Source organism: Narcine bancroftii, chromosome 14, assembly GCF_036971445.1.
Source record: "Narcine bancroftii isolate sNarBan1 chromosome 14, sNarBan1.hap1, whole genome shotgun sequence".
NCBI lineage: Eukaryota > Metazoa > Chordata > Chondrichthyes > Torpediniformes > Narcinidae > Narcine > Narcine bancroftii.
Window position 1 is genome coordinate 70,599,980 of NC_091482.1, and position 26,092 is coordinate 70,626,071.

General features: G+C 43.0%; 2 protein-coding genes across 2 annotated transcripts; one reads left to right on the forward strand and one right to left on the reverse strand.

Annotated features, from left to right (window-relative positions):
• Nucleotides 1-10: 10 nt before the first annotated feature.
• LOC138749356 (basic salivary proline-rich protein 1-like) lies at nt 11-1,384 on the forward strand. The gene has a single exon (XM_069910565.1). The coding sequence runs from the start codon at nt 11-13 to the stop codon at nt 1,382-1,384; it is 1,374 nt and encodes a 457-aa protein (XP_069766666.1).
• Nucleotides 1,385-4,365: 2,981 nt separating this feature from the next.
• On the reverse strand, nt 4,366-25,866 carry LOC138749357 (uncharacterized). The gene is made up of 4 exons (XM_069910566.1): nt 25,612-25,866; nt 24,046-24,165; nt 18,748-18,924; nt 4,366-4,759 (listed from the first exon to the last, which is right to left on the reverse strand). Exons 1-4 carry the CDS (start codon nt 25,864-25,866, stop codon nt 4,688-4,690), a joined length of 624 nt encoding a protein of 207 aa, XP_069766667.1. The 3' UTR covers nt 4,366-4,687.
• Between the last annotated feature and the right edge of the window lie 226 nt (nt 25,867-26,092).

Below are 26,092 nucleotides of genomic sequence, written 5' to 3' on the forward strand. Positions count from 1 at the left end.
CTCCGTAACCATGGCAACGGGGGTTGATCTTTGTTGGCCCCACCTGGGAGAGCGGCGGCACCCCTGGGCCCCACCTGGGAGAGCGGCGGCACCCCTGGGCCCCACCTGGGAGAGCGGCAGATCCCCTGGGCCCCACCTGGGAGAGCGGCGGCACCCCTGGGCCCCACCTGGGAGAGCGGCAGATCCCCTGGGCCCCACCTGGGAGAGCGGCGGCACCCCTGGGCCCCACCTGGGAGAGCGGCGGCACCCCTGGGCCCCACCTGGGAGAGCGGCGGCACCCCTGGGCCCCACCTGGGAGAGCGGCGGCACCCCTGGGCCCCACCTGGGAGAGCGGCGGCACCCCTGGGCCCCACCTGGGAGAGCGGCGGCACCACTGGGCCCCACCTGGGAGAGCGGCGGCACCCCTGGGCCCCACCTGGGAGAGCGGCAGATCCCCTGGGCCCCACCTGGGAGAGCGGCAGATCCCCTGGGCCCCACCTGGGAGAGCGGCAGATCCCCTGGGCCCCACCTGGGAGAGCGGCGGCACCCCTGGGCCCCACCTGGGAGAGCGGCGGCACCCCTGGGCCCCACCTGGGAGAGCGGCGGCACCCCTGGGCCCCACCTGGGAGAGCGGCGGCACCCCTGGGCCCCACCTGGGAGAGCGGCGGCACCCCTGGGCCCCACCTGGGAGAGCGGCGGCACCCCTGGGCCCCACCTGGGAGAGCGGCGGCACCCCTGGGCCCCACCTGGGAGAGCGGCGGCACCCCTGGGCCCCACCTGGGAGAGCGGCGGCACCCCTGGGCCCCACCTGGGAGAGCGGCGGCACCCCTGGGCCCCACCTGGGAGAGCGGCAGATCCCCTGGGCCCCACCTGGGAGAGCGGCAGATCCCCTGGGCCCCACCTGGGAGAGCGGCAGATCCCCTGGGCCCCACCTGGGAGAGCGGCGGCACCCCTGGGCCCCACCTGGGAGAGCGGCGGCACCCCTGGGCCCCACCTGGGAGAGCGGCAGATCCCCTGGGCCCCACCTGGGAGAGCGGCAGATCCCCTGGGCCCCACCTGGGAGAGCGGCAGATCCCCTGGGCCCCACCTGGGAGAGCGGCGGCACCCCTGGGCCCCACCTGGGAGAGCGGCGGCACCCCTGGGCCCCACCTGGGAGAGCGGCGGCACCCCTGGGCCCCACCTGGGAGAGCGGCGGCACCCCTGGGCCCCACCTGGGAGAGCGGCGGCACCCCTGGGCCCCACCTGGGAGAGCGGCGGCACCCCTGGGCCCCACCTGGGAGAGCGACGGCACCCCTGGGCCCCACCTGGGAGAGCGGCAGATCCCCTGGGCCCCTCCTGGGAGAGCAGCAGCACCCCTGGGCCCCACTGGGGCAGCGACAACACCTCTAGTTACCACACTGGATAGGGTCAGTGGAAAAAACAGTGTCTCAAACCCTAACTAAAAACATTCAACATTCAGCTTCTGGTCATTGTAATAAAACAGGGTCACATTGCATGGAATTTCCTTTTCCTGGTGTAAGGCAGACATATTCGCCACTGGCAGGAATTACCTGAAGCAGTAGGAGAGAGAGAGAAGCAAAAGAGAGTCCACCAGAGTCACCAAGTGTCTGTAGGTTTGCAGCCCCCAAAGAGTCCAGTCCAAATCGTCGGAACCCGAGCTCCAGATCTAAACCGCAAACACGGTCAGGGACACTCCAGCACCCTTGGTACCTCCACACATCCCGGTTCCAATACCTGGCACTCCTCTCCAGCCAGTTCGACCTAATCTCCAACAGTCCGCAGCCCAGCACGAATCTCCCGCCAGCAGCCCACAGCTTCCACGGATTCCCCGCCTCGAGTCACCAGCAGCTCGTCGCATGCAAAGGTCCCTCAGCCACAGAGCCCCCTCATTGGTCCGCTATGGTCACCATCCCTGCGGTCATCTCCTCCGCTTCTCCCTCTCAGACGGTGCGTGACCTTCCCATCCTCTGGTTCCTTGCTTCAGTCCTCCACTTCCCCGGAGTCTGCAGCCCCTCATGTCTGCTGCCGATTAAGAGGTGCTCTTACTTATGCACTTGACTTTTTAAAATTCTCTCACTATTGCAGTTTGTTTGCATTACATCTGTTTACAGTTCTTTATTTGCTTACATGTATATGTGTGTACATTTTCTTTTTGCACTACCACGAAGCGGTAATTCTGCCTCACCCGCAGAAAAAAAATATATCTGGGTTGTATGTGATGTCATGTATGTTCTCTGACAATAAATCTGAATCTGAAGAAAATTAATGACTCAGAACATCAGCTCATGATCATTAACAATAAACTAAAAGACATTACTCTAGTAAAATAAATTGCTGTCATTCCAAGCAGAAAGTGGCCCTGCAACTTGGACCATCTGTTGGTCCAACTTATTGTGCAGCTATGAGGAATTTTTAAAAGGTGTAACAATACTGTATCAAGATTTTTTAATTGTCAGGTTTAGAAAAGACCCACTGAAATGACATTAGAGCGGAAATTTGGTCAACTCGTATGTTCATGTATGTTCGGAGGAAGGAACTTCTCACCATTCGCACACTTCAATTTTTTTAAGTCCAAAAATCTTTAGCTTGCTTTTTCTTTATTTTTTGACCATCAAATTGAATTTGTTACCGTTACTGTAGCTGTGGAGCGGGAGATGGGTAAACTGGTCTTTTTGAGGTTCGTGGAATTGCTGTGACCTCTTCAAGGTTCTGTGAATTGTACTCTACTAATAAATCACGTTCTTAGTCCAGATTAATTTACATAAATGTGCCAAAAGTACATTTTTTTGAACAGAACACCAGATACTGAGGCTAATTAAGGCAAATCTCAATGTCTTCTGAGGAACAATGTTAAATAAGGTGTTTTTGTTTTTCCAGTCAGACACAGAAAGCTAACTTTCGGACAAATAACACAAATTACTACTCAATTACAATTTGAAATAAAGCTGGTGTTCATGAATGAAATCTAGATACAGCTCATTAACATTTTGAAAATAATTTATAATTAAGCTAACAGTAATTATGCCTTTGAGGTTAAGATCAGTTAATTATACAAATCAGGAAGATGCAAAATGATTTACTAATTACTGCTGTTAACATGCTAATCATACTCTGTACCTTAATTATAGGTTCAACACTTCCATTGCTAAGTCTGCACTGGTGTAATTGCAGGTTTAGAGCCATCATTTGCTTAATTCAACCAGTGTGTCAAAGCAGATATGAGTGAAAAGTATAACCCAGAATCTCTTCTTTCCAATGTCTTCATCCTTGTCCACCTGAATCATAGACATGACGAAGAAAATTACTGATGGCTGTCCTCCTATTGGATGGGAAGAGTTGGAAGGTCTGGGGACATGGTAATGTAGACATGATCAACAACGTGCTCTGTTCTCACTGCTACCATTGGGAAAGAGGTCTAGGCCCCACAAGACTCTCACCACCAGGTTCAGGAACAGCTGCTCCCCCTCCACCATCAGACTCCTCAATGACAAACTCAATCAGGGACTTATTCAAGGACTCTTACTTTTGCACTTTATTTCTCTCTCTCTGTCTTTAATATTTGCTTACATGTGTGCATTGAGTCCAGTGTTTTTGCTCGAACAATAAATCACAATTCTTCCTCCCCTGCAGGAAAAATAATCTCAGGGTTGTATGTGATGTCATGTATGTAAATAAATCTGAACTTTGAAAGTATGGAGAGCAGGGCTAATAGCATATACCAAAGGGAGCTGTGTAGTTAGGAGGTTCTAATGAATATTGTCCTGTCGTCACAGAAACATAAAATAGGAGCAGGAGTCCGTCATTTAGACCGGCATGTGGGTTGGAACCATTTGGAGGGATATGGGGTGAATGCAGCCAAATAGGACTAGTGTGGTCAGCATGGACAGATTGGGCCAAAGGGCCTGTTTCTGTGAGGTGGAACTCTATTTGCCCCTTCCACTTGAATGTGATGATCCATTTCGATGCCTTGTCCTGCCCTTCTCCCATTTCCTTTGATCCTTTGTCATTTAGAAATATACCCATCTCCTCCTTGAACATATTTCATGCCTTGGCCTCCACTGCCACCTGAGATAGAAAATCCCATAGGCTCATGAATGGGGTCATCACTGCAGAAGCTCAGTGTTCATTGATCATCCCAAATGCTTCTCAAATAGGATGACTTGCCAAATCCCTTCAGAGGGCTCCTAAGAGGGTACCACATTTGGGCTGGAGCCATATGTAGGCCAGACCAAAAGATTTCCTATATTAGAGAATTAGATGGGTTTTTACATTAATCCAGTAATGTTATCATCACCATAAACAGGTACCAGAATTTTATTCCAGTTTCAATAAATAATTTGAAGACCCCCTTCTGCCATATTGAATTATTAATTGAGCAATGTAACATTTGATGCACCAAGCCATAGACCTGCTTTATTAACTTCTTTCATAGTGATTGAAAAAAACCTTCAGCAAAGTTTTCTTTTCCGGGTGTTCCTGTTGACATAGAAAGAACATCGCTGGTTAACAAGTTGATGGCAGATACAAGCCAGGTGTCAGAAGGTGTGTGCGTCCTGGATCTCTACTGAGAACGTGAAAAGCTCGAATGTCCACATCCTCAAAGGTGCACATGGTGAGATTGGAGAACTGGACAACATGACCACATTGAACACTAGTAGTGTTGGCATAGATGTTATCCATCTTTTCCAACTTGTCAATAAGTTTATTTTCAGCGCACATCATGTTGATGAATTATTTTTTTCAAGATAGCTTCTATGCTGGCTACAGGTTTGATGATGGCCTGGTTTGAAGCACAAATGAATATTGTCAAAGCACTCATATATCTGGTTCAGATGCCAACCTTGAATGACATTTATTGTGAGGGGAATTAAAGACAAAAGTGATGAATTGTGCCTCAGTTATTGGTGAAGTCACTGTGTACAGAATAGGACTCTGCAGCAGGGATGGATTTTATTTTATTGAAAGTAATTCAAATGGGGCAGATTGTCTCATAAGGAGAAGGTAGTCAGATTCTGCTTTTTATCAAAGTGTGAGAGATAAGTAAAACTGATATGAAAATATGAAGGTGAGGAAACTAGTCTAGATCTATGTGTAATAAATAAAGCCAGTATGAATAGGATAAGGATAGATATTAGAATGGAGGAAGTAGAGTTAGTCTGAATAAGATAAGGATCTTCTAGCCTTTTAGACAGCATCAGCAAGTTTGCCAGTATGAATAAGATAAGGATAGATAATAGAATGTAGGAAGTAAAGTTAGTTTGGATAAGATAAGACAGAATTAGCAAGTTCTGCATAGAAGAAGGTTGTAGCCCTGAGGGGCGGGAAGGTGTGAATTAGAACAAAGGCAGGTTTGTCAATAAGGACAATGAGGACAATGACATGATGGGCACCGACAGGAGACCCCCTGGTCCTCCAAGTGCACAGAAACAGCACGTAGGCAGACAGGATTGCCTAATGCCAAACTCATCCAGGAGGCAGAAGATTGTAAGGGGGAGGGTACTTCAATACTGAAATCAACTGTATAAAAGTTGGGTGTATTCCCAGGGTAAGGGGAAGCACCCAACTTTGCATTGTTGTATAATAAATGTTCTTTGTTCTCAATTTTTGTCTCGAGCAATTTCTGTGAAGGCACTTCTGTTTCTCACAATAGGAAGGTTGGTTGGGGGGGGGGATCTGATTAAAACATACAATATCTGGAGGGGTTTTGATAAGCTAGATGTGAATAATATGGTTTCTCATGGGAGAAATAGGGGTCATTATTAAAAAGTAAGAGGTTGCCCATTTAAGACAGAGATGGGGTGAAATCCTTTCTCTCACAAGATGGTAAGTCTTTGGGTGATTGAAGTAAAGTATTTGAATATTTTTGAGGCAAAGGCTTTTTTTAAATTTTAGACCTACAGCTCGGTAACAGCCCATTCAGTCCACAAGCCTGTGCCACCCACTTAACCTACAACACCCAGTACGTTTCAAATGATGAGAGGAAACAGGAACCCCCAAGGAAAATCACACAGACACAGGGAGAACATACCAATTCCTCACAGACAGCACGGGATTTGAACCCAGATCTTGATTGAAGGCACTAAAATAGCATTGCGCTAACTGCTACGCCAACCATGCTATCCCAGGTTGATAGATACTTGATAAGCAAAAAAATGAAAAGTTACTGCAGAAAGACAAGAATGAAGAGATAATGTTACAGTCTACAGGTGTACCGTGGACAACATTCTGGCTGGTTGTATCACTGCCTGGTATGGAGGCTCCATCTCTGGACAAGGATAAATTCCAGAGGGTTAACTTGACTGTGACATCACAGGCACCAGACTTCACTTCATCGAGGACACGTACATGAGGCAGTGTCTTAAAATAAGCAGCCTTTATCCTCAAAGACCCCCAGCACCCAGGCAAGCCATGCCCTCTTCACTCGGCTATCATCAGGAAAAAGGTACAGAAGCCTAAAGATGAGCGCTCAAGGACAACTTCTTCCCCACTGCCATCAGATTCCTGAATAATCAATGAACCACAGACATTGCCCTACTTCTCATTCCCTAATGTTGTAATAGCTCAGTGGTGAGAACACTGTTCTTGTAAACTAGGGGATGCAAGTTCGTTTCTCATTGGGGCCTCATTTCTGTGAGGGGCGCTGCACAAAGTGGCGACTCTCTGTCTTCCTTATGGTAGACACAGTGAAAGAATTTCATGTATGTTACATTCTAAATGTAGTATCACGTGACAACAATGGAACCTATAAGATGATTATAATATGAATGTTTGCACTAATGATGCTACCGCAAAATGCTTAATTTATGACTTCTTCATAACTATCAATTCTGATTCTGATATCAGCTATTATTAAGATCTGATTGCACAAATGCAATCCGTCAAAACAGCGTTCTCCAGTCCTTGGTCCAAAACATGCAGACACATAACACACATACAGACAAACATGTGCAGGATGTATTCATAAATACAAATAAATAAATATTTATTCATGAATATGAGAGTCTCGAAGGGTCAGTGTGAGCAGTTCCTTTGATTGTTCAGCATTTTCACTGCCCGTGGGAAGAAACTGCTTCTCAGGCTGGCGGTGCTGGTTCTGATCCTCCTGGATCTCTTTCCCAACACGAGCAGCTGAAAGATACTGGGTGCAGGGTGGAAGGGGCTGATTAACGTGTGGTTCCTTCTTCTTCTTACGAGCTGCCTCTGGTGTTTTTTTAACCATGGTTCCCTTTTCCAACCATCTTTCGACTTCTATAGTCTCAGCCTTGAATATGTTCAAATATTTCCCAGATAAGTATTTGGGTGGCAAGGGCTTGTAGGTTGAAAGAGCCTGTTACTAAATTTACTCAAGAAAATTGTGGCCAAGCCACTTAACTTATCAGGGCAAACAGTCAATTCTTGGTCAATTGTGTTTTAAAAATAGAGATTTTGTATCAAAGTTTATGATGAGAATTTCAGAATTTAGACGAGGGCTCTCCATAGAAGTCAGTATCGACCCCAGGGGTCGATGGGACAATCCAAGGCATCGATAAAAGCCAGGGGTCGATAAACGGGGGGGTCGATTGAACTTTTATGGTTAAAAGCAGGGGTGTGGCTATGGAAAATAGCCCCTATGGCAGGGGTGGCAAACTTCTCATGAGAAACTGGCCTTGGTGGTTGCCATGTTTTATGTTTTAATAAGTAGAGCATGAAGGACTGACGGAGCAGACAAAAAGGAGATATGTGTCCAATGCCCCCCCCCCCATCATCTGGCACTGCCACTATCCCGCCACCCCCCATCCAGCACGGCCACTATGCTCAGCCCCTGTCCGGTGCCAAAAACCATTCCCCCCTTCCCAGACTGGCACCACAATCACTCACCCCCCCAAGACCAGTGTCGCCACCCCTCCCTCCCTGGAATTCCATGCCTGGGGGTCAATAAGGGAATCAAGAATTCCATGAAGAGGTTCAATGGTCTAAAAACTTTGGGGACCACTGATTTAGACCATGACCATAAGTAGGCCATTTGGCCCATCAATCCATTTACCATTTCATCATGAGCTGATCCATTCTCCCACTCTGTGCCACTCCCCTGCCTTCTCCCCATAACCTTTGGTACCCTGACTGTTCACATACCTATCAATCTCTGTCTTAAATACACCAAAAAACCTAGCCTCCATAGCCATCCATGGCTGTGACTAAAGAAATTACTTTAAAAATTTCTCTGCATCTCTGCTTTCAATGGGCGTCCTTCAATCCTGAAGTTGTGCCGTCTTGCCATTGACTCCCTGTAGAGCTCGTCGAAAGAACCAAAGACTTGTTGATCCAAACCAAGGCTTTTATTAGCAAAAGACCGGAGCTCTTCACAGGTGGCCGACCAGTCCGGAATGATCCGACCTGGCTAGGGACACAGCCCTTTAAGGCCCAGGTAATGGGTGTGGCTTAGCTCTCAGCCAATCGCTATAAGCACAGTCTAGATACAGTAACTATATACACTACTATATACACTATGTACATTGGTGATAGATATGTACTATCACATTCACCCCTTCTTGGAGAACTGACCCTGGGAAAAACAAAACGAGGGAGAGAATGAAAGGAAGGGGTAGGTCAAGGACTGTAGCGGTCAGGGGGTCTGACCATCCGGTGTGACCGCCGTGGTGCCGGGATCTGGGTCGCTGGAGTGGTGTCGCCAGCGGGCTTGTCGGGTGCGACTGCTCCGTCGCTCAATTCCCCAGTCGTGTTGTCGGCAGGGTGGCCCGGGTGCGGTTGGTCCTTCTGCTGCGGCACGGGGCCTGGAGAATAAAGAGTTGGGGAAGGTTGGGTTGGGGGGTTTGCTGGTTCTCCCGCGTCCTGAGCTAGGTCCCGCACCGAAACAGTGTCCTCCCGCCCGTCTGGGAACCCAACGTAGGCGTAATGTGGGTTCGCGTGGAGTAGAGTCACCCGGTCGACCAAGGGGTCGTTCTTTGAGTGCCGGACGTGGCGTCAGGCGTTGCCGTGCAGGGGAGCCCTCGCTCTCATTGGACGAGAGCTCTGTGGAAGAAGTGTTTGAATGGGATAGTGGCGGTTGAGCTTCACACGAGGCACTGTGTTTGCCGGCGGCCATTTTAGACCTACAGACTGCAGCAAAGTGGCCGTTTTTAAGGCACTTCTGGCACTTGGCTTTTCTTGCTGGGCACTGGGACCTGCTGTGCTTGTCCCTCCCGCAGAAATAACATTTCGGGTTCTCACGGGGCAGGGTAGCAGCAGCCGACAGGCCGTCAGGGGTAGGATAGAAGGGCACTCTACTCACATCAGAGCGAGGGGTCCAGTCCCTAGAGAGCTCGGTGGACTTTAAGGCTGCATCCTCCTCCACCTCAATGAGCCTTAGGAAGTTTTCAAAGTTCAGCAGCCAGAAGTTAAAGGCTTTGAAGGCTGTAGCTGACCGTGGGTCGATATCAAGTTTTTCTGGCCTAATTAGACGCTCCATCCCTTTCAAAAAAATTTTTCTTTTGCTAATAAAATTGTAGAGCTCGTCGAAAGAACCAAAGACTTGTTGATCCAAACCAAGGCTTTTATTAGCAAAAGACCGGAGCTCTTCACAGGTGGCCGACCAGTCCGGAATGATCCGACCTGGCTAGGGACACAGCCCTTTAAGGCCCAGGTAATGGGTGTGGCTTAGCTCTCAGCCAATCGCTATAAGCACAGTCTAGATACAGTAACTATATACACTACTATATACACTATGTACATTGGTGATAGATATGTACTATCACACTCCCCTAACACAGGGAACAACTTTGCCATATCTACTCAGTCCAGGCCTTTAAACATTCAAATTCCTTCTATGAGGTTCCACCTCATTCTTCTGAACTCCATGGAAAAGTCCAAGAGCTGTCAAATGTTCCTCATATGTTAATCCTTTCATTCCAGGAATCACTCTTGTGAATCTTCTCTCAACCCTCTCCAATGCCAGCACAACCTTTCTTAAATAAGACCAAAACTGTCCCCCATACTCCAAGTGAGGCCTCACCAGTGTCTTTTAAAGCCTCAACATTACATCCTTGCTCTTACATCTAGATATGAAGAGAGGAGTTATATCACTAGCAGATGCTAAAGAAATTCAGGAATGTTCAGGAGGCCACATGTGGAGGAGTGCAGATATCTTGAGGGGTTACAGAGCAATTAAAGGAAGGGAGATTAACCCAAAAGCTAGGATAGGTCAGCATGCTCTTGAGTTCCCAGCCTTGGTGTGAATGAAAATACAGGCAGCAGAGTTGTGGACACACACGCAGGGTAGAAAGGGAAAGAACAATCAGAGTGCATTTGAATTAGTGAGTCTGGTATGTGGATGTCAGCAGATGAGCTGAGGCAGGAGAGTCTGTAAACATTGTGGAGGAACAGGTAAATGCAACAGTGGTTCAATACCAGGCCCAAGGCGTGGGCTTGGATTAAACAAGATGTCTGAAGTTGTCAGGTGTCCGATTTGATATTAGACAACTTCCAGAGAGGAGAATGGAATCAGCAGCGCTCACAGATAGGTCACGACAGACCAAAGATTAGTCTTCGCAATAGAATGATGCACAAAATTAGCAGACATTGTGATTGTAGTAAAAACAATTGGAGCATTTGTGTTTTTACTCTCCTTTTATCATCCCCAGTAAATGAAGATTTAAGAATAAATCAACCCATTAACACATGTATGATTGATTCATGAAATACAACTGAATACAGAGAGGGAACAAGAAGTGGAATGTAAATACCATGGGATGATTATTTTTCAACACCCATCACTGCTTTTGGAAATGGATGAAATACCGAAACTCTCTCTTTTACCAGCAGAGGGTGCGGTGACCCAGGAATGAGTAGAGTTTTGGACATTGTCAGCTTGCAGACACTGACCTACCGAGTCTGTGGTTTTCATAAATTATTTTGTTGCTGTACTTAGTGTGAATTTCATAAATAATTTATATGTAACATCGTATTTTGCATTTTTTTTGACCTTCCGAATTGGTTGAAACGATTACTTCGAGAAATGCCACAAAGCTGTGAATGCAGAGTAGCTGATGTAAACCTCTGGAGAAGAATTACTCAGAATGGAGTTGTAAATAATCCATCTTCTGGCACAGGGACCCCAGGATAGAGTTGCTAACTTTGATTGGATGTATTCCTGCTGTTTTTTCACATGACCTTCTGCTTCTAATCAAAGTGACTTCTTCACTCCCAGTTCTAATATTTTTACAAGAATTTAAAGGAAATGAAATAGCACATTATTTTTAAAAAATGCTTCATTGAGTTTGCTACTGGGTTTCGGGGAATTTGGAAACTTCATATCTTCAAATGTATGGCACTAACAGAAAGCAATACAACATGGCTGAATTTCCAGATGAGTGTCTTTCTTCATCTCAACCAGCCTGTTAGATTCTGTGCAATCCTTCTCCTGCAATAAAGCATGAAGTCTTCCAATCACACTCCCATTGAGTGGGCAGTTTTTATTTTTTTTTAATTTAGATATACAGCAGGGTAACAGGCCCTTTCGGCCCATGAGCCCTTGCTAGCCTATTTACACCCAATTAACCTACACCCCCAGTACATTTCGAATAGTGGTAGGAAACCAGAGCCTCCAGAGAAAGCCCACGCAGATTCGGGGAGAATGTACAAACTCCTTAGAGATAGCAAGAAGTTGAAGAAGCAATGGCTTGACACAATTATGAATTTGCATCATCTTTAACCATTGGTGAGGTACCAGAAAGATACTCATGTGGTTTCGTATGACAACAACACCATCTACAAATTTGCTGATAATACCACGGTCGTGAATGGTATAAAAAAGGAGCAATGAGTCAGCATTCAAGTCGAAGAATGAAAACTTGGCTGAATGATGGACCAACAATAACCTCACTCAAATGTCACCAAAACCAAGGAGCTGATTGTGGGCTTTAGGAAGGGAAAACCAGAGGTTTACGGTCCAATGATCAATGGGGGATCAGAGGTGAGCAAATTTAAATTCCTGTGAGTCATCCTCTCAGAGAACCTTGCAACACACGAAATGTCAGATCAGATTTTCAGATTTCAGATTTATTGTCAGAGTGAACATGACATCACATACAACCCTGAGATTCTTTTTCCTGCAGGTTTGGAAGAATTACCATTAATTAGTAGTAGAAAACAAAACTGTACACAGTGTAAACATGTAAACAAATAAAAAACTGTAAACAAATAATGACTGTAAACAAACTGATTGTGTAATACAGAGTGTAAAAAATCAATAAAGTGCACAAGTAAGAGTTCTTAAATGAGTCCCTGATTGAGTTTGTTGTTAAGGAGTCTGATGGTGGAGGGGGAGCAGCTGTTCCTGAACCTGGTGGTGCGAGTCTTGTAGCACCTTTAGCTCTTTCCTGATGGCAGAAGTGAGAACAGAGCATGTGCTGGGTGGTGTGGGCCTTCGATGAATGCTGCTGCTATCCAACGGCAGTGTTCCCTGTGGATGCTATCGAAGGTGAGGAGAGTTTTGCCTGTAATGTCCTGGGCTGTTTCCCCCTACCTTTTGGAGGGATTTATGCTCAGGGGCATTCGTGTTCCCATATCCCCATACCAGACAGTGATGCAGCTGGTCAGCATACTTTCCACCACACCTCTGTAGAAATTTGCCAGGGTTTCTGGTGTCATACCAAACCTCCACAAACTCCTGAGGAAGCAGAGGGGTTAACGTGCTTTCTTCACAATGCTATTGGTGTTTTGGGACCAGGAAAGATCCTCTGAGATAGTGACTCCCAATAACCTAAATTTGCTCACCCTCTCCACCTCTGATCCCTCAGTGATCACTGGATTGCACACCTCTGGCTTTCCTTTCCTGAAATCAACAATCATCTCCTTGGTTTTGATGTCATTGGGTGCTGCCATCAGAGAGCAGCCGCAATCATCAAGGATCCACACTACCCAGGACATGCTCTGTTCTCACTGCTACCATCAGGAAAGAGATAGAGGTGCCACCAGACTCGCATCAGGAACAGCTGCTACCCCTCTACCATCTAGGGAATTGCAGGTCATTATGAGCCTTACTTCAATTATGGGAAAGTTACTTGAGGGGAATCTGTGGAACAGGATCTACCAACAATTGTAAAAGCAGGGAGTGATGAGAGATAGCATGGCTTTATGTGTGGGAAATCATTTCTCACAATTTTGAAGAGGTTATGAAGGCAGGGTAGTGGATGTTATCTCCATGGATTTTAAAAAGACTGACAAGATTCTGCATGGTTTGAAAGGGTAGATCACATGGAATCCAAGATGAGCTCACTAATTACATACAGGTGACGAGTGGGGTACCACAGGGATTGGTGCTAGGTTCATCCGTTGTTTTCATCTGTATTAATGACTTGGATGACATGGTTGGTAAGTTTGAAAATGACACCAAAATTGGTGCTATTGTGAACAGTGAGGAAGGTTACCTAGGCTTACAACAGGATTTAGATCAAATAGGGAAGTGGGCCAAGGAACGGCAGATGAAATTTAACTTGAACAAATTGGCATTTTGGAAGGTCAGTCCAGGGCAGGGCTTACACATAAATGGCCAGGGCCTTGAGAGTGTTGCCAAACAGAAACTTTTGGGTACAGAAACCTCTTCAAAAACTCTATCACATTCCTGAGACATGATCTCCAACGCACAAAGCCATATAAAATCATGTATAAAATAAAATGTTATATAAATGGCCAAAGTGGGCAGCACGGTTGGCGTAATGGTCAGTGCAACGCTCTTGGGACCACATTGTCTGTAAGAAGTTTGTACATTCTACCCATGTCTCCATGAGTTTTCCCGGGGGGGTGGGGGGGCTCCGGTTTCCTCCCACTGTCTGACCAGGGGTGTAGGTTAATTGGGTGTAACTGGGTGGCACAGGCTTGTGGTCCGAAATGGTTTGTTCCCATGCTGTATGTCTAAATTTTAGATTTAAAGTGAATGCTCACAATCTTTTTTTCCCAACAGCAAACTCCAAAGTTAGATTTAAAGTGAGATGGGAAGAATTTTAAAAGGCATGGGAGGGAATACCTTTTTCACACTGAGGGTAGTGGGTATATGGAAAGAGGGGCCTGAGGAGGCTGTAGAGGCAGGTACAATTGTGATATTTAAAATATATTTGGGTGGATACATGGATGGATTGAGGGGGACAAATGCAGGTTAATGCAACGAGCTTGGGTGGACATCTTGGTTAACATGGATAAGATTGGTCAAAAGGGCTGTTTTTGCACTGTACATCTTAATGATTATACTCAAAATAGAATAACAATCGAATTAAATATCTCACATTATAAGTGAGCATAACCAGTGAGCTAAAAATTCACAGGAATTCAGAGTCTTAAGGAATTTACAATAAGAACTAGGAAAAGAATAGTCACCCAAAAGGAAAATACTTGCAGGACAGTGTTGTTTTTTAAATTTTTTTAAAATTTATTAATTACCAATAATATAACAGCTTCTCTAACTTATCTAAACTTAACTTGTGTGTGTGTGTAAATACCCAAACCATTACAGCTTAGGCACATCTTTCTTCATCTTCACTGTCCTCCCAAGAATTGTGTTGTCTGCAAACTTTGAAGAAACTTTTATCTAAGGAGTATCATGGATGTTGTTCCTCAGATATAAGAACCATCTGTTCCCTCAGGTGAATGTAGGAGATGCATAACATTGTTTTAAAGAAGCAGAAAGTTCCCTGATATCTTGGACAATACTTTTTAAATAAAGCAACTTCACTACAAACACTAATTATTTGGTCCATATTTGGTCCTATTTCAGTGTCCTTAAATTGCTTGCCATATTTCCTATGTAATGATAATGGCTAATATTCAAAAAACTTTGACTTAAGTTGACTTCTTTGATTTTAAGAGGATTGGGACATTTCATAGATGCAAAATGTGCAATGTAAATGCACTCCTCTTGTCTTCTTCAATGCCAAGACTATGCGCGAATAGCTCATCTTGTGATAGCGCAGGGTTTCTCAACAACTTCCTGATTCCCACTTTTAAACACTTCTGTGCATGCTCTACTGACTTCAATTCCCACTGTAAATTCAAGGCCTCCCATTAAAAGTATTTTGTTACAAAAACCTTTTTTACATTAACAGTTATGGGGTTTTGGATTGTGCTTTCAATCAGGCTGCTGTACCGATTAGAAATTAACTTGAGTCTTACATCTCTTTAGCGACAGAGCTGTTATAGTCCAGATAAATAGTCAGATTTTTAAAAGCAATAAACTATTTAGATAATTTAACGTTCCATTAACTAGCTACACAAAACATAGTGATGCTTCGGAAATGTGTCGATATTGTCAATAAATGCCTAGTGCAATGCAAATTTTCTTTCCATTGCTGATCAGTTTTAGGACTTTAATGAGCAATACTTTAATAAAATGGTTTCTGATGTGTGATTTATCAGAAATCCTGATGGTTCTCAAATTTCCCTTTTGAGAAGTTTATTTATTGATTTTCTCACATTCTTTTCAAAAATAGTGATATTCCCTTCTTGTAATGTAGGGCCTATAAAGTACTTGGGAGCCACATTCAGTATTTGAAGTGTGCACCCAGCTAAAGTTATTCAGGTTATTGCAGTTACATGTATATGCAGAGGGCTGAAGAAAAGTTTATTCCTTTGCTGTTTGTCCATTTCAGGTCGCTACATCTGAAAATCACATGCTGGTTGGTAGTCATTGCAGAGAAAGTACTGTACACATGGGGAAACGATCTGAAAGGCTGGCTTGGTCACGGAGATCTACGATCATGTCCACAATCCCAGCTGGTGGAAGCCCTCAAAGGAAAGTTTATTGTCAGGTAATAAAGTTTACGAGCACAAAGTTCAGAGGCTCTGGACCAAGGCAGCTTGTGACAGGAAAGGACATAAATGGCAGATTTATCTCCTCATCTCTGATGGTTGAGCATTCAGCCTGGTGAAAGTCACCAGTAGAGCATTGTTTGATATTTTTTTCCTTTTCCAGTAGTTTTCCCATTTGTATTAATCTCACACTGTTGAAACAGTTTTATAGGCCAAATGTCTTTCCTATTCCTGTCATGTTGGTCATTGGGAGATGCATGAAATCGAATTTTTTTTTACAAAAAATATTGTTTTATTCTTGTGTAAAAACTAAATATGAATGTTGGATTGATGATAGGATCATAAAACATGACAGCAGAGAAAGCAGGACCTTCGACCCTTCTAGTCTGTGCAAAATTATTATTCAGCCTAGTCCCACTGACCTGCCCTCAGTCAATATTCCCCCATAATCCTCCCATTCACGTACCTGTCCAAATTGTTCTTAAATGTTAAAATTGAGCATGCATTCACCACTTCAGTGGGTGGCTCATTCTATACTCTCACCACTCTTTTTGTCAAGAAAATCCCCCAAATATTCCCTCTAAATTACAGATGTGAAGTGTTATCCCCAGAGGAGAGCTTATTCTCATTTTCACAATTGTGGATGTCAGGAGAATTTACTAACCTAACGTTTCCTTGTAGAAAAATGTACAATCCTGTTGATTAGCTTCAATTATGAGTATTGGAAAATAGAATTAAAATTTGAGGAATAGGAATTTGTATTTAGGGAAGTCTACATCCAAGTCCAGGTAACTGGGAGAAATATGATACAGTTCAGTTGCTATCTTGTCAAATCGCTGAATTTATGGGATAATTCTGTGGGATGATCAGACTTAGTAGACTGTCTGAGGAAAGAGGAGAGAGAGGGGGGGTGGTGATAAGATGATAATTCGAGTAGGCTGGGAAGTAGGATAAAACAAAGAGAAATTAAGAGAGTTTAAAGTGAGAAAGAGGAGCTTGTGTTTGTCTTTGCCAGACTTGGGAAAGAACCCTTTGCATGTGATCAAGTTGAAGTCAAGTCGTGTTTATTTGTTGTTCATATCATAACCATTGCAGTGTAGAGTGAGAATGAGAATAGCATTTCCCTGGACTGTGAAGCTGGTTAGTTACTTGGCTAAATTACAATAGGAACTTTTTTATAAATAACATATATCACTTATAAATGTCATGTTACATAAGCTAGCCCTGTGTCCCTGGAGTTCAGAAGCCTGACATCTTAGGGGAAGAAACTTTCACAGTCTGGATGTGAGAGCCTGAACACTTTGGTTCCTCTTCCCAGATAGCAAGAGGGACAATAGATTGAGGGAGGGGTGTCTATGACTTCCTGCAAACAGCAGTTGTTATAAATTTTTATCATGGCAGGGAGAGACCCCAATAATCCCCTCAGTAGTCTTTACAATCCACTGCATGAACTTGCATTTTGTGATGGTGCAGTTCCTGAACAAGGCAGTGATGCAGTTACATAGGATGTTCTCAATGCATCCCCTGCAGAATGTAGTGAAGGTGGAGGGGAGTAGCTGAACTTCCCTCAACCTATGCAGGAAGAAAAGGTGTTGTTGGGCCTTCTGGGCAATGTATCTGGTGTTGGGGGACCAGGAGAAATTCTCTGCCAGGTGCACGCCAAGGAATTTGATACTCTTGAGTACCTCGACGGTGGAGCTGTCGATGGCCCGCGGAGAGTGATCCCCTTGGGCTCTTTTGTGTGTGTGTGTGTGTGTGTGTGTGTGTGTGTGTGTGTGTGTGTGTGTGTGTGTGTGTGTGTGTGTGTGTGTGTGTGTGTGTGTGTGTGTGTGTGTGTGTGCGCGCTTGTGCCACTCACACATTCATTATCCCCAGCATGCACATTCTTGAGACAATGAATAAGTTCATCTTTGATGTTAATACAAAATAAAAAGTCATGCATGCATACATACACATACGTATACACAAACACGGTAACAGGCCCTTTCGGCCCACGAGTCTGTGCTGCCCAATTACACCCAATCAACCTGCAGCTCCGGTACACTTTTGAACAATGTGAGGAAAACAGAGCCCCCGGAGGAAACCCACAAAGATGTGCACAAACCCACAGGGAAGACATACAAACTTCTTGCAGATAACGCTGGATTCAAATCCCGGTCGCTGATGCCATAAAAGCATTGCACTAACCGCTATTCCAACCATGCCACCATCTTACAAGATATTTAGCTTTCTTGAAGTGACTGGAATTGCACTGAAAATTAGAAGGATAACAGACTGACCATGGACTTCTTTTACTGTCCAATTTAAATTTTGAGCCTTCTGCGCACCCTTCCCCCATGTTTAAATCCTTTACCCTTCCTCTTTAAGATTGCAAGGAGCTTTTCCAGGGCCTGCGGTGGAGATGGATTCAGTGACAAAGAAATTGCAATGATCTCTGGAGATAGAGCCCCAAGGCTGCCTGAGGCATGGGGGCCTTTTCAGCACTTCTCGACCTTATTGGATCGAAACTGTGCTGGGTGTAAAGGTCCAGTCCATTGCCTGTGGCCAGCACCAAGTGGTGTGGGTCAGCAGTGATGGAGAGGGAAGTAACCTCGTTTTCAGTCCATGTGTTTCAGAGCAGGAGAGTAGTTGCTATGAGCAAAAGGAAGCCTTCATAGAAAGGACTTCCGATGTTCCTAATTAGGAGTTGCTGGCGCTCGTCCTCAGTAATGTGAGTGTGATGGAAGGAAGATACAGCTGGCATGTATGGCTGGAAAAGATTCCTCAGCCAGGTTAGCACAAGACCACAGTGACAAATGGGAGCATAAGTTGAGTCTAGTGCAATATTTTAAACTCATGGTGTTTAAATTTGATTGGTGTTCATTGTCCAGTACCCATGCAGAATTCTCAGGTTAAAATGCTGTAAGATGATAAACAGGCATGTAAAACATATGGCCAGCTGTTGAGCAGATGCTGTGCACATTGAAGCAAAGGTAGAGGTGACCTGTAGCTTACCTGCTCATATAGTTCAAATAATAGAGGGCAGAAGCTGTATCCTGTATGTTCTGCCAACCACAGAAGGGTATGTAATGATAACATGAGGAACGTGTGGCCTCCAACAGAAGTCTGGCAATAGTTAGTTCCTTGGGCAAGTGTTGACAAAGAATCCCACACTCCGATGACAACAAACCACTTCATGTAAAAAAATATAGAAATTCATTAAAAATTTCCAGCTTTATTTTGCTTTGATTGCTGCTCTTTAATACCCATGATATCCTGTATTATTGCTGGTGAAAGCAGATGATAACCACAGAAGGTTTGAGTGATATATTAACCATGCATTCTCATGCTGCCAAAATGAATTTGCGTTTAATGCTGGGTTTATTTTGCATTACTGCAACTGTGAATATTTATCTATTTATCCTTTCACATTATTATGACTTTTCCTCTCATGGTGCATGGTTTTACGTTTTTTTGTTAGTGTTTTGCATATCTATGGAACTGCAGCAAGCAAAAATGTAATGACATCTGTACATTGTACATGTGTACATGACAGTAATGGTAATAATGTATAGATGACTTGTCTAGCAGTTTCCATCCTTGACATTGTATTCCACAAGGCTCAGTTTCCACAAGTACATTTGAAACAAAAACTCTACTCACTTTTCTTATCTGAATTGCCAGCTAACATTCACTTATAAGTAAATAAGAATTCAGCTATAGTGCTAAAGGTTTTCCATTCATTGATTTTAGCGTCTTCACCCAAATTCCTGATATGTGTTCCTTTGCACAGTACATTGAATCGTAAAATTTGCTCCATAATTTTCAAGATGGAAGATAATAGGCAGATTTATCATCTCTCCAACAGACTGTAAAAAGCCGATCTACTATCTTCACATTTTGTGAAATCATTACCTTTATATTCATCACTTCAGCGATTGTTCCCAAAAACATAACAATCTGAACTGATGCAAGACACTTTCAGACTCAATCTACCCATTCCCCCGCAGGAACACACACAAATGCACACTCGCTCACGCATGCACACGCAAATCTTCCTCTCTATTTCTAATGCAAGAATATAAACTCCAAATCTACATGCACCTATACATTCTACCATGAAATTAAGATGAAGATTACATCTTTTGGCCAGAGCATGGTCAACAATGTAGAATGAGTATCAAATCCATGACTGTCGAGCAGACATGTCAAACTCAGGCCCGCGGGCCACATTTGGCCCATGATATAATTATATTTGGCCCGCAAGATCATATCAAATATGTATTAGAGCTGGCCCGCTGGCCGCCACGCCAGTATAGCGCATGCGCAGCTAATACTACGAATCCCAGAATGCTTTGCAAATGCATTGGCACCGGCCTGTCAGCCCGCTAATCGCCCCCACCTCCTCTACTTTCGTTAGCATCTGCGACCTGTCGCCCAACTCACATGTAATAAACCCCTGACGAAAAATGGCCAAACGAAAGACAGAAAACAGGACCTTTCAAGACAGGTGGGAAGCAGACTCTATGTTCATCATTTTAAAAGACAAACCTGTTTATCATTGAAGCAAGTTGTTATTTTTTTGACTTGTTGGCTTGTGAAAAAAAAATACATTTGAAAGGAGCTTAAAGGCTATAGAGAAATATTATTGATTGAATATTTTATTTCTCATTTGTTAATGCTTCTTCTGGAAAGAGTTTAACCAAAACTATTATTAAACATTTATTTTAATAAGAAAAAGTTTAACATTACATATGTTGAAAGAAGAGAAAACATGCAGATGTTGTTGAAAATTTTCAATCAATATTTAGTTTGGCCCATGACTTAGTCCAAGTTTTTAATTTTGGCCCTCTTCGAATTTATGTCATTATCATATGACCAGTACAAATAATGTAAGATATAGGCTGGTGCAATTTAATTTTTTGCATCAGCAAATTACATAAATTAATCTCTAATTTTTCTGATACCTGTATATGTTTTAGATGTGGGGAAGAAACAGGTACTTTCTTACATTCTACCTGGTCATGTTCCAAATTGAAATCCTTTGGTAAAAATTTAAGAGTTTTAATAAATTAAATTATTATGAAACAATTGCCTCTAAGTCCAGAATTGTTAGGAAATATTGTGGACATAAGACGTAGTATGAGGCTGTCAAAGTATCAATCCGAGTTTCTTAAAATTGAATTGGCAGTGGCCAGGAAATGCATTGCAGTGACCTGCAAGTCTGATTCTCTCTGGGAAACAGCCTGCAGGAAGATTGAAATACACAGTTGTGTTCCCCTGGAGAAAATCACCTACAATTTAAGGAATAAGTACAACACATTTTTGCAGGTATGAGAACCTTAGCTACAAAGGGTAGGGTTCAATACTTAATAAATATTTATTCTATTTATTTTTCTTCCTTTTATTGAGATTTAGACAAAAATAATTGACCCCCCCCCCAACTTTTGTTGAAATGGATTCCAGATCTCAACAGATCCTCTCTTTCCTTTTCCTTTTTCCTGTCCTTTTTTTCTTTCTTCTTCCTTTTTCTATTCTTCATTTATTTTGGGTATTGTTGGGGGGTTGGGGGGATAGGGATTATATCTGGAAGCGCATCAATGATTCATTCACATTTAATTTATTTATCTATGATGGTAATTTTGGTACTGTTTCTTGATAAAATCAAAATAAAATATTCAAAATAAAGAAAATACCAGGTAAAAGTTAAAATGTTTCAAAAAAACGGATCCACTTGGAAACTCCTCCTCAATTTTTGTAGAGACAAAGAAATTTTAGCAGCTGGCTATTCAGGCCTTCAACCCTGTTCCATCATTCAAAGGGATCATGGTTAACCATAAATCTGGCCACTTTATTCTTTTTCTAGTCTTTTGACCAGTTTTATCCAATATTGGATCCAAATTAAGGTTAAAATCCCCTCCTATCAATATATTTCCTTGTGTATCTACAATCTTCAAAATAATATCTTGCATAAAATTTTGCTCCTCCTCATTAGGTGCATATATATTGAGCAAATTCCAAAATTCTGAATATATCTGACACTTTATCATTACATACCTCCCTGCTGGATCTATTATTTCCTCTCCATTTTGATTGATAAATTTTTATTAATTAATATAGCTACATTTAATAGCCTCTTCCTTTTAATTTGGTTATGTATTCCATTAATGTTTATAGTCATATAGTTCAACGTGGCCATCTCATATCCTGTTTACCCCTCATTTCCTCTTCCTCACCACCATTCCTCACCACCACCATCCCCCTTTTCCCCATTTTCATCTCTCAGTTTTCCCTTTTTAAACTCAATGAATGACAACACATTTAAAACATAAAATACTCCAACAACTCCCACATCCAATATTCCCTTAACCCCAAATATCCCCCCCCCCCAATCTCTGAGTCACCCCTTATCCCTTGCCGGGCAACCACAACTCCCCTTTCCATTTGGATTGCGATCCTGCTCGCAAGCGTCAACTGATTTCGCAGTGACGGCTATTCTCTCCCCCCCCAGCCCCCCCAGAAATCCCTTTTTTTTACACATATAACAGTTCTCCCTTTTTTCCCCTTACTTCCTTCCTTCCCTTCTCTTTCCCTTCTTTGGTTCTTACATATACATTAGTTTTACATCTTTATATATATTTTATCGCCGTTCTTCATTCTTATTATATCTCTTCATCTCTCCTTCTGTCCTGCAAGCGTTCTGCAAATTCTTGTGCTTCCTCTGGATCCAAGAACAGTCCGTTTTGCTCCCCTGGGATAAATATTTTAAGCATAGCTGGATGTCTTAACATGAATTTATAACCTTTTTCCATAGGATCGATTTTGCTGTATTAAACTCCTTTCTCTTCTTTAAGAGTTCAAAACTTATGTCTGGGTAAAAAAAATATTTTTTGACCCTTGTATTCCAATGGTTTATTGTCTTCTCTAATTTTATTCCTTGCCTGCTCCAGTATATTTTCTCTTGTCGTATATCTCAAAAATTTTACTAAGATGGATCTTGGTTTTTGATGTGTCTGTGGTTTCGGAGCTAGTGTTCTGTGTGCCCTTTCTATTTCCATTCCTTCCTGCATTTCTGTCATTTCTAGGACCTTTGGGATCCATCCTTTTAAAAATTCCTTCCTATCTGTGCCTTCTTCATCTTCTTTTAGGTCCACTATTTTTATGTTGTTTTGCCTACTATAATTTTCCAACATATCAATTTTTCTGAGCTCTTTAATATTTTTATCTCTTTCTTCCAATTTTACTCTTAAGTTGTTTACTTCCATTTCTACAGCCATTTCTCATTCTTCCACATTTCATTCTTTTAATGCTCTCATTTGTTCTTCAAAAATCTTTATCTATATTCTATCCATCAGTTTTACCTTCTATCTCTCTGTGAAGATCTTGGTCTTCTTCTTCTTCTTCCTCTTCTTCTGTCTGTACCTGTGTTTGTATCTTCTTTTCTTCTTTGTATCTGTGTCTTTTCTGATTTTTCTAAGTCGCTTGTCTCACTTTGTCAGGTCTCTTCTTGCTTGGCCTCTTGCTGTTCGACCTCTTCTTCTGAGCTGTTCATCTGTTGAGCCTCCTGCTGCTGCTCCTCTTTCCATTCACCCCGTCGACTTTCTTTCTCACCTGGTACTTCACTCCCTCTCCTGCCGTTTTCTTCATCTTCCAGCTGCGAGCCCTGGTGTCGGGTATCCCTCAGCTGGTCGCGCCATGGTTGCCCGCTCCTCGGCTGAGTCCCCCTCCCGTCGTTGTTTTCCTTTACCTTAGATTGCGCACTTTTGTTTGGCTCAGAGAGCCATTTTTGAAGTCCACCGGTCGGGGGTCGCGATTCCGCAGGGCAGTCACCAACCTCAGAGATCTGGCATTCTTCTCCACCACAGCTCCCTGTTCCTTCGTGTTGTCTTTTCTTCTTTTTTTCCCATTGTTTTTACTTTTTCCTTCTTAGGTGCCATTTTCTTTCTCTTCTCTGCAACTTTATCTTTTATTTCTTATATTTTGTATTTATTGAACTTTGTCTTTTCTTAACTTTTTTTCTTCTTTTCTGGAGAGGGCTGGTTTTACTCCCCCTTCAATGTTAAAATTGAGCCCACATTCACCACTTCAGCTGGCAGCTTGTTCCATACTCCCACCACTCTGTGTGAACAGGTCTCCCTTATGTTCCCCCTAAACTTTTCTTCTTTCACCCCCAACCCATGTTCTCTGGTTTGTATATCACCTACCATCAGTGGAAAAAACCTATCTACATTTATTCTATCTATCCCGTTCACTATTTAAATAACTATTAAATCTCCCCTCATTCTTCTATGGTCCAGGGAATAAAGTCCTAACCTGTTTAACCTTCCCCTTGAACTCAGTTCCTGAAGTTCGAGCAACATCCTGCTCACACCACTTCACCTCCCTCAAAGAACAAGGTTTGGTTGCTTCCTGTCTCGTCGTGCAGATGTTAGTCTAGTGAATTAGCACACTGCACTGTGTAATTACAATTTCATTGTGATGTAATTGATTTAAATTTGCATATACATTAAATTTTACTGGAACGTTAATTTAACAAAGATTATTTTAATCTCCTTTTATTAAAGGGATATTATTTTTAAAACGTCTCTGATGGTTATGTGAATAGCACTTTCCTCTTTGTTAGAAACAATTGTACTGACAGCTGCAAACTCAGTGATTGTCCTCATTTGATCCCTCCCAGATCAAATTCATTAGTACTTCATGAAGCGATCAGGCAATTTTTTACCAATCTGATTTGCCAGATTCAAGCAGATTTCAAAGCAGAGCTATCCTCAGAACCAGTGCTGACTGTGGCTGCTGTGATGTAATGTGAATGCTTTTACTAAGTGTGAAAGCAGAGCCATCTTCTTAAGTGACCCATCCAGCATTATCACTCACTGCAAATAGAAAGAAATCCTTTGTATTTGTTCTGGGAGAGTGTGCATCAATGTCAAAACCACAGTGAGCAAAGGACCAGGGTCAAGCGATCTTAATCAGAGTAGACATTAACTTTTCACTAAGACTACTTGTGTGGCTGTACGGTTAGCATAGCAGGTAGCACAACGCTGTCACACTGCCAGCGACCCGGGGTTCGAATTCAGAGCTGTCTGCACACACTTTGTACATTCTCCCTGTGTCTCTGTGGGTTTCCTCTGGGTGCTCCAGTTTCCACCTTTGAAAACGTACAGGAGTTGTAGGTGTAAATTGACCACCACGGTCCTCATGAGCTGAAAAGGCCTGTTACTGTTCTTCACGTCTACATTTAAATTTAGATAGGTAAAATTCCATGGCTGAATCTGAAGAGCAGGAGGTCCACCAACTCTATTTATTTTACTTATTAATATAATTAAAAGTCATCAGTCTAACATTGCTGCTTGAGGAATGTTTCTGTGAGCAGATTGGTCATCACTACATCACTAGAAAGACAAATTTGCTTGATAACCATTGTAGATGCAACTAAGAACCACACAAAATCTGCATTTACTTGTAGGTTCAATTGATGAAGGGAATTACATCCCAGTAATTTAATGTCCCATTTGTCTTAGTTCAAAAATTCCAAGTGCTTTTAAATAAAATTTAAATTAACCCAATTAGATATGAATTTGCATCTCTTGAGGAATACTTCAGTTCTCTGGATCTAATCCAGTAATTTAACCAAATTGCTGGCCTAATTACAACCATTGGTGTGCCACAGATGTTCTTTACCATAACACAGAAGGTCGAAGATGCTGTTCTAAAGAAAGGATAGCTGGTTGTCTTCTGTGGCTGTTGTTAGTGATCTCAAATTCTATTGCGATGAAAGCTAACATACTAGTTGTTTTCCTAATTCTCTGCTGCCCCCATATGATAGCTTTCAGTTGTTTGTGTACAAAGACACCCAACTTCCTTTCAATCCCATACTATCCACAAAATATCATGCTTTTCCTCTTTTTCTACTATGAGTGGAATGGTTAATATAGTGGTTAACGCAAAGCTGTAACAGAGCCAACGATCAGGACTGGTGTTCGAATCCCACACTGTCTGTAAGGAGTAAATTCTCCTTGTGTCCGCGTGGATTTTCTCTTGGGGCTCCAGTTTCTTTCCACCATTTGGAGCATACCATGGGCTGTAGGTTAATTGGGTGTAAATGGGCAGCACGAAATATCCCGTTAACATGCTGTATGTCTAAATTTAAAATTTTTTAAAATTAAATTTAAATAAAATTTCAAAAGGGACAACCCAACTCTATATTTTATTAGCCATATTCTCACCCATTGATTTATCATATTCCTTTGAAACTTTTCTGCATTTTCTTGTACTACCACATCACTCTGTGTTATTTCGATCTTTCTTTCCACATCAGTGCCACAGACTGAACAGCTGTGAACAGTTTGTCACTTGG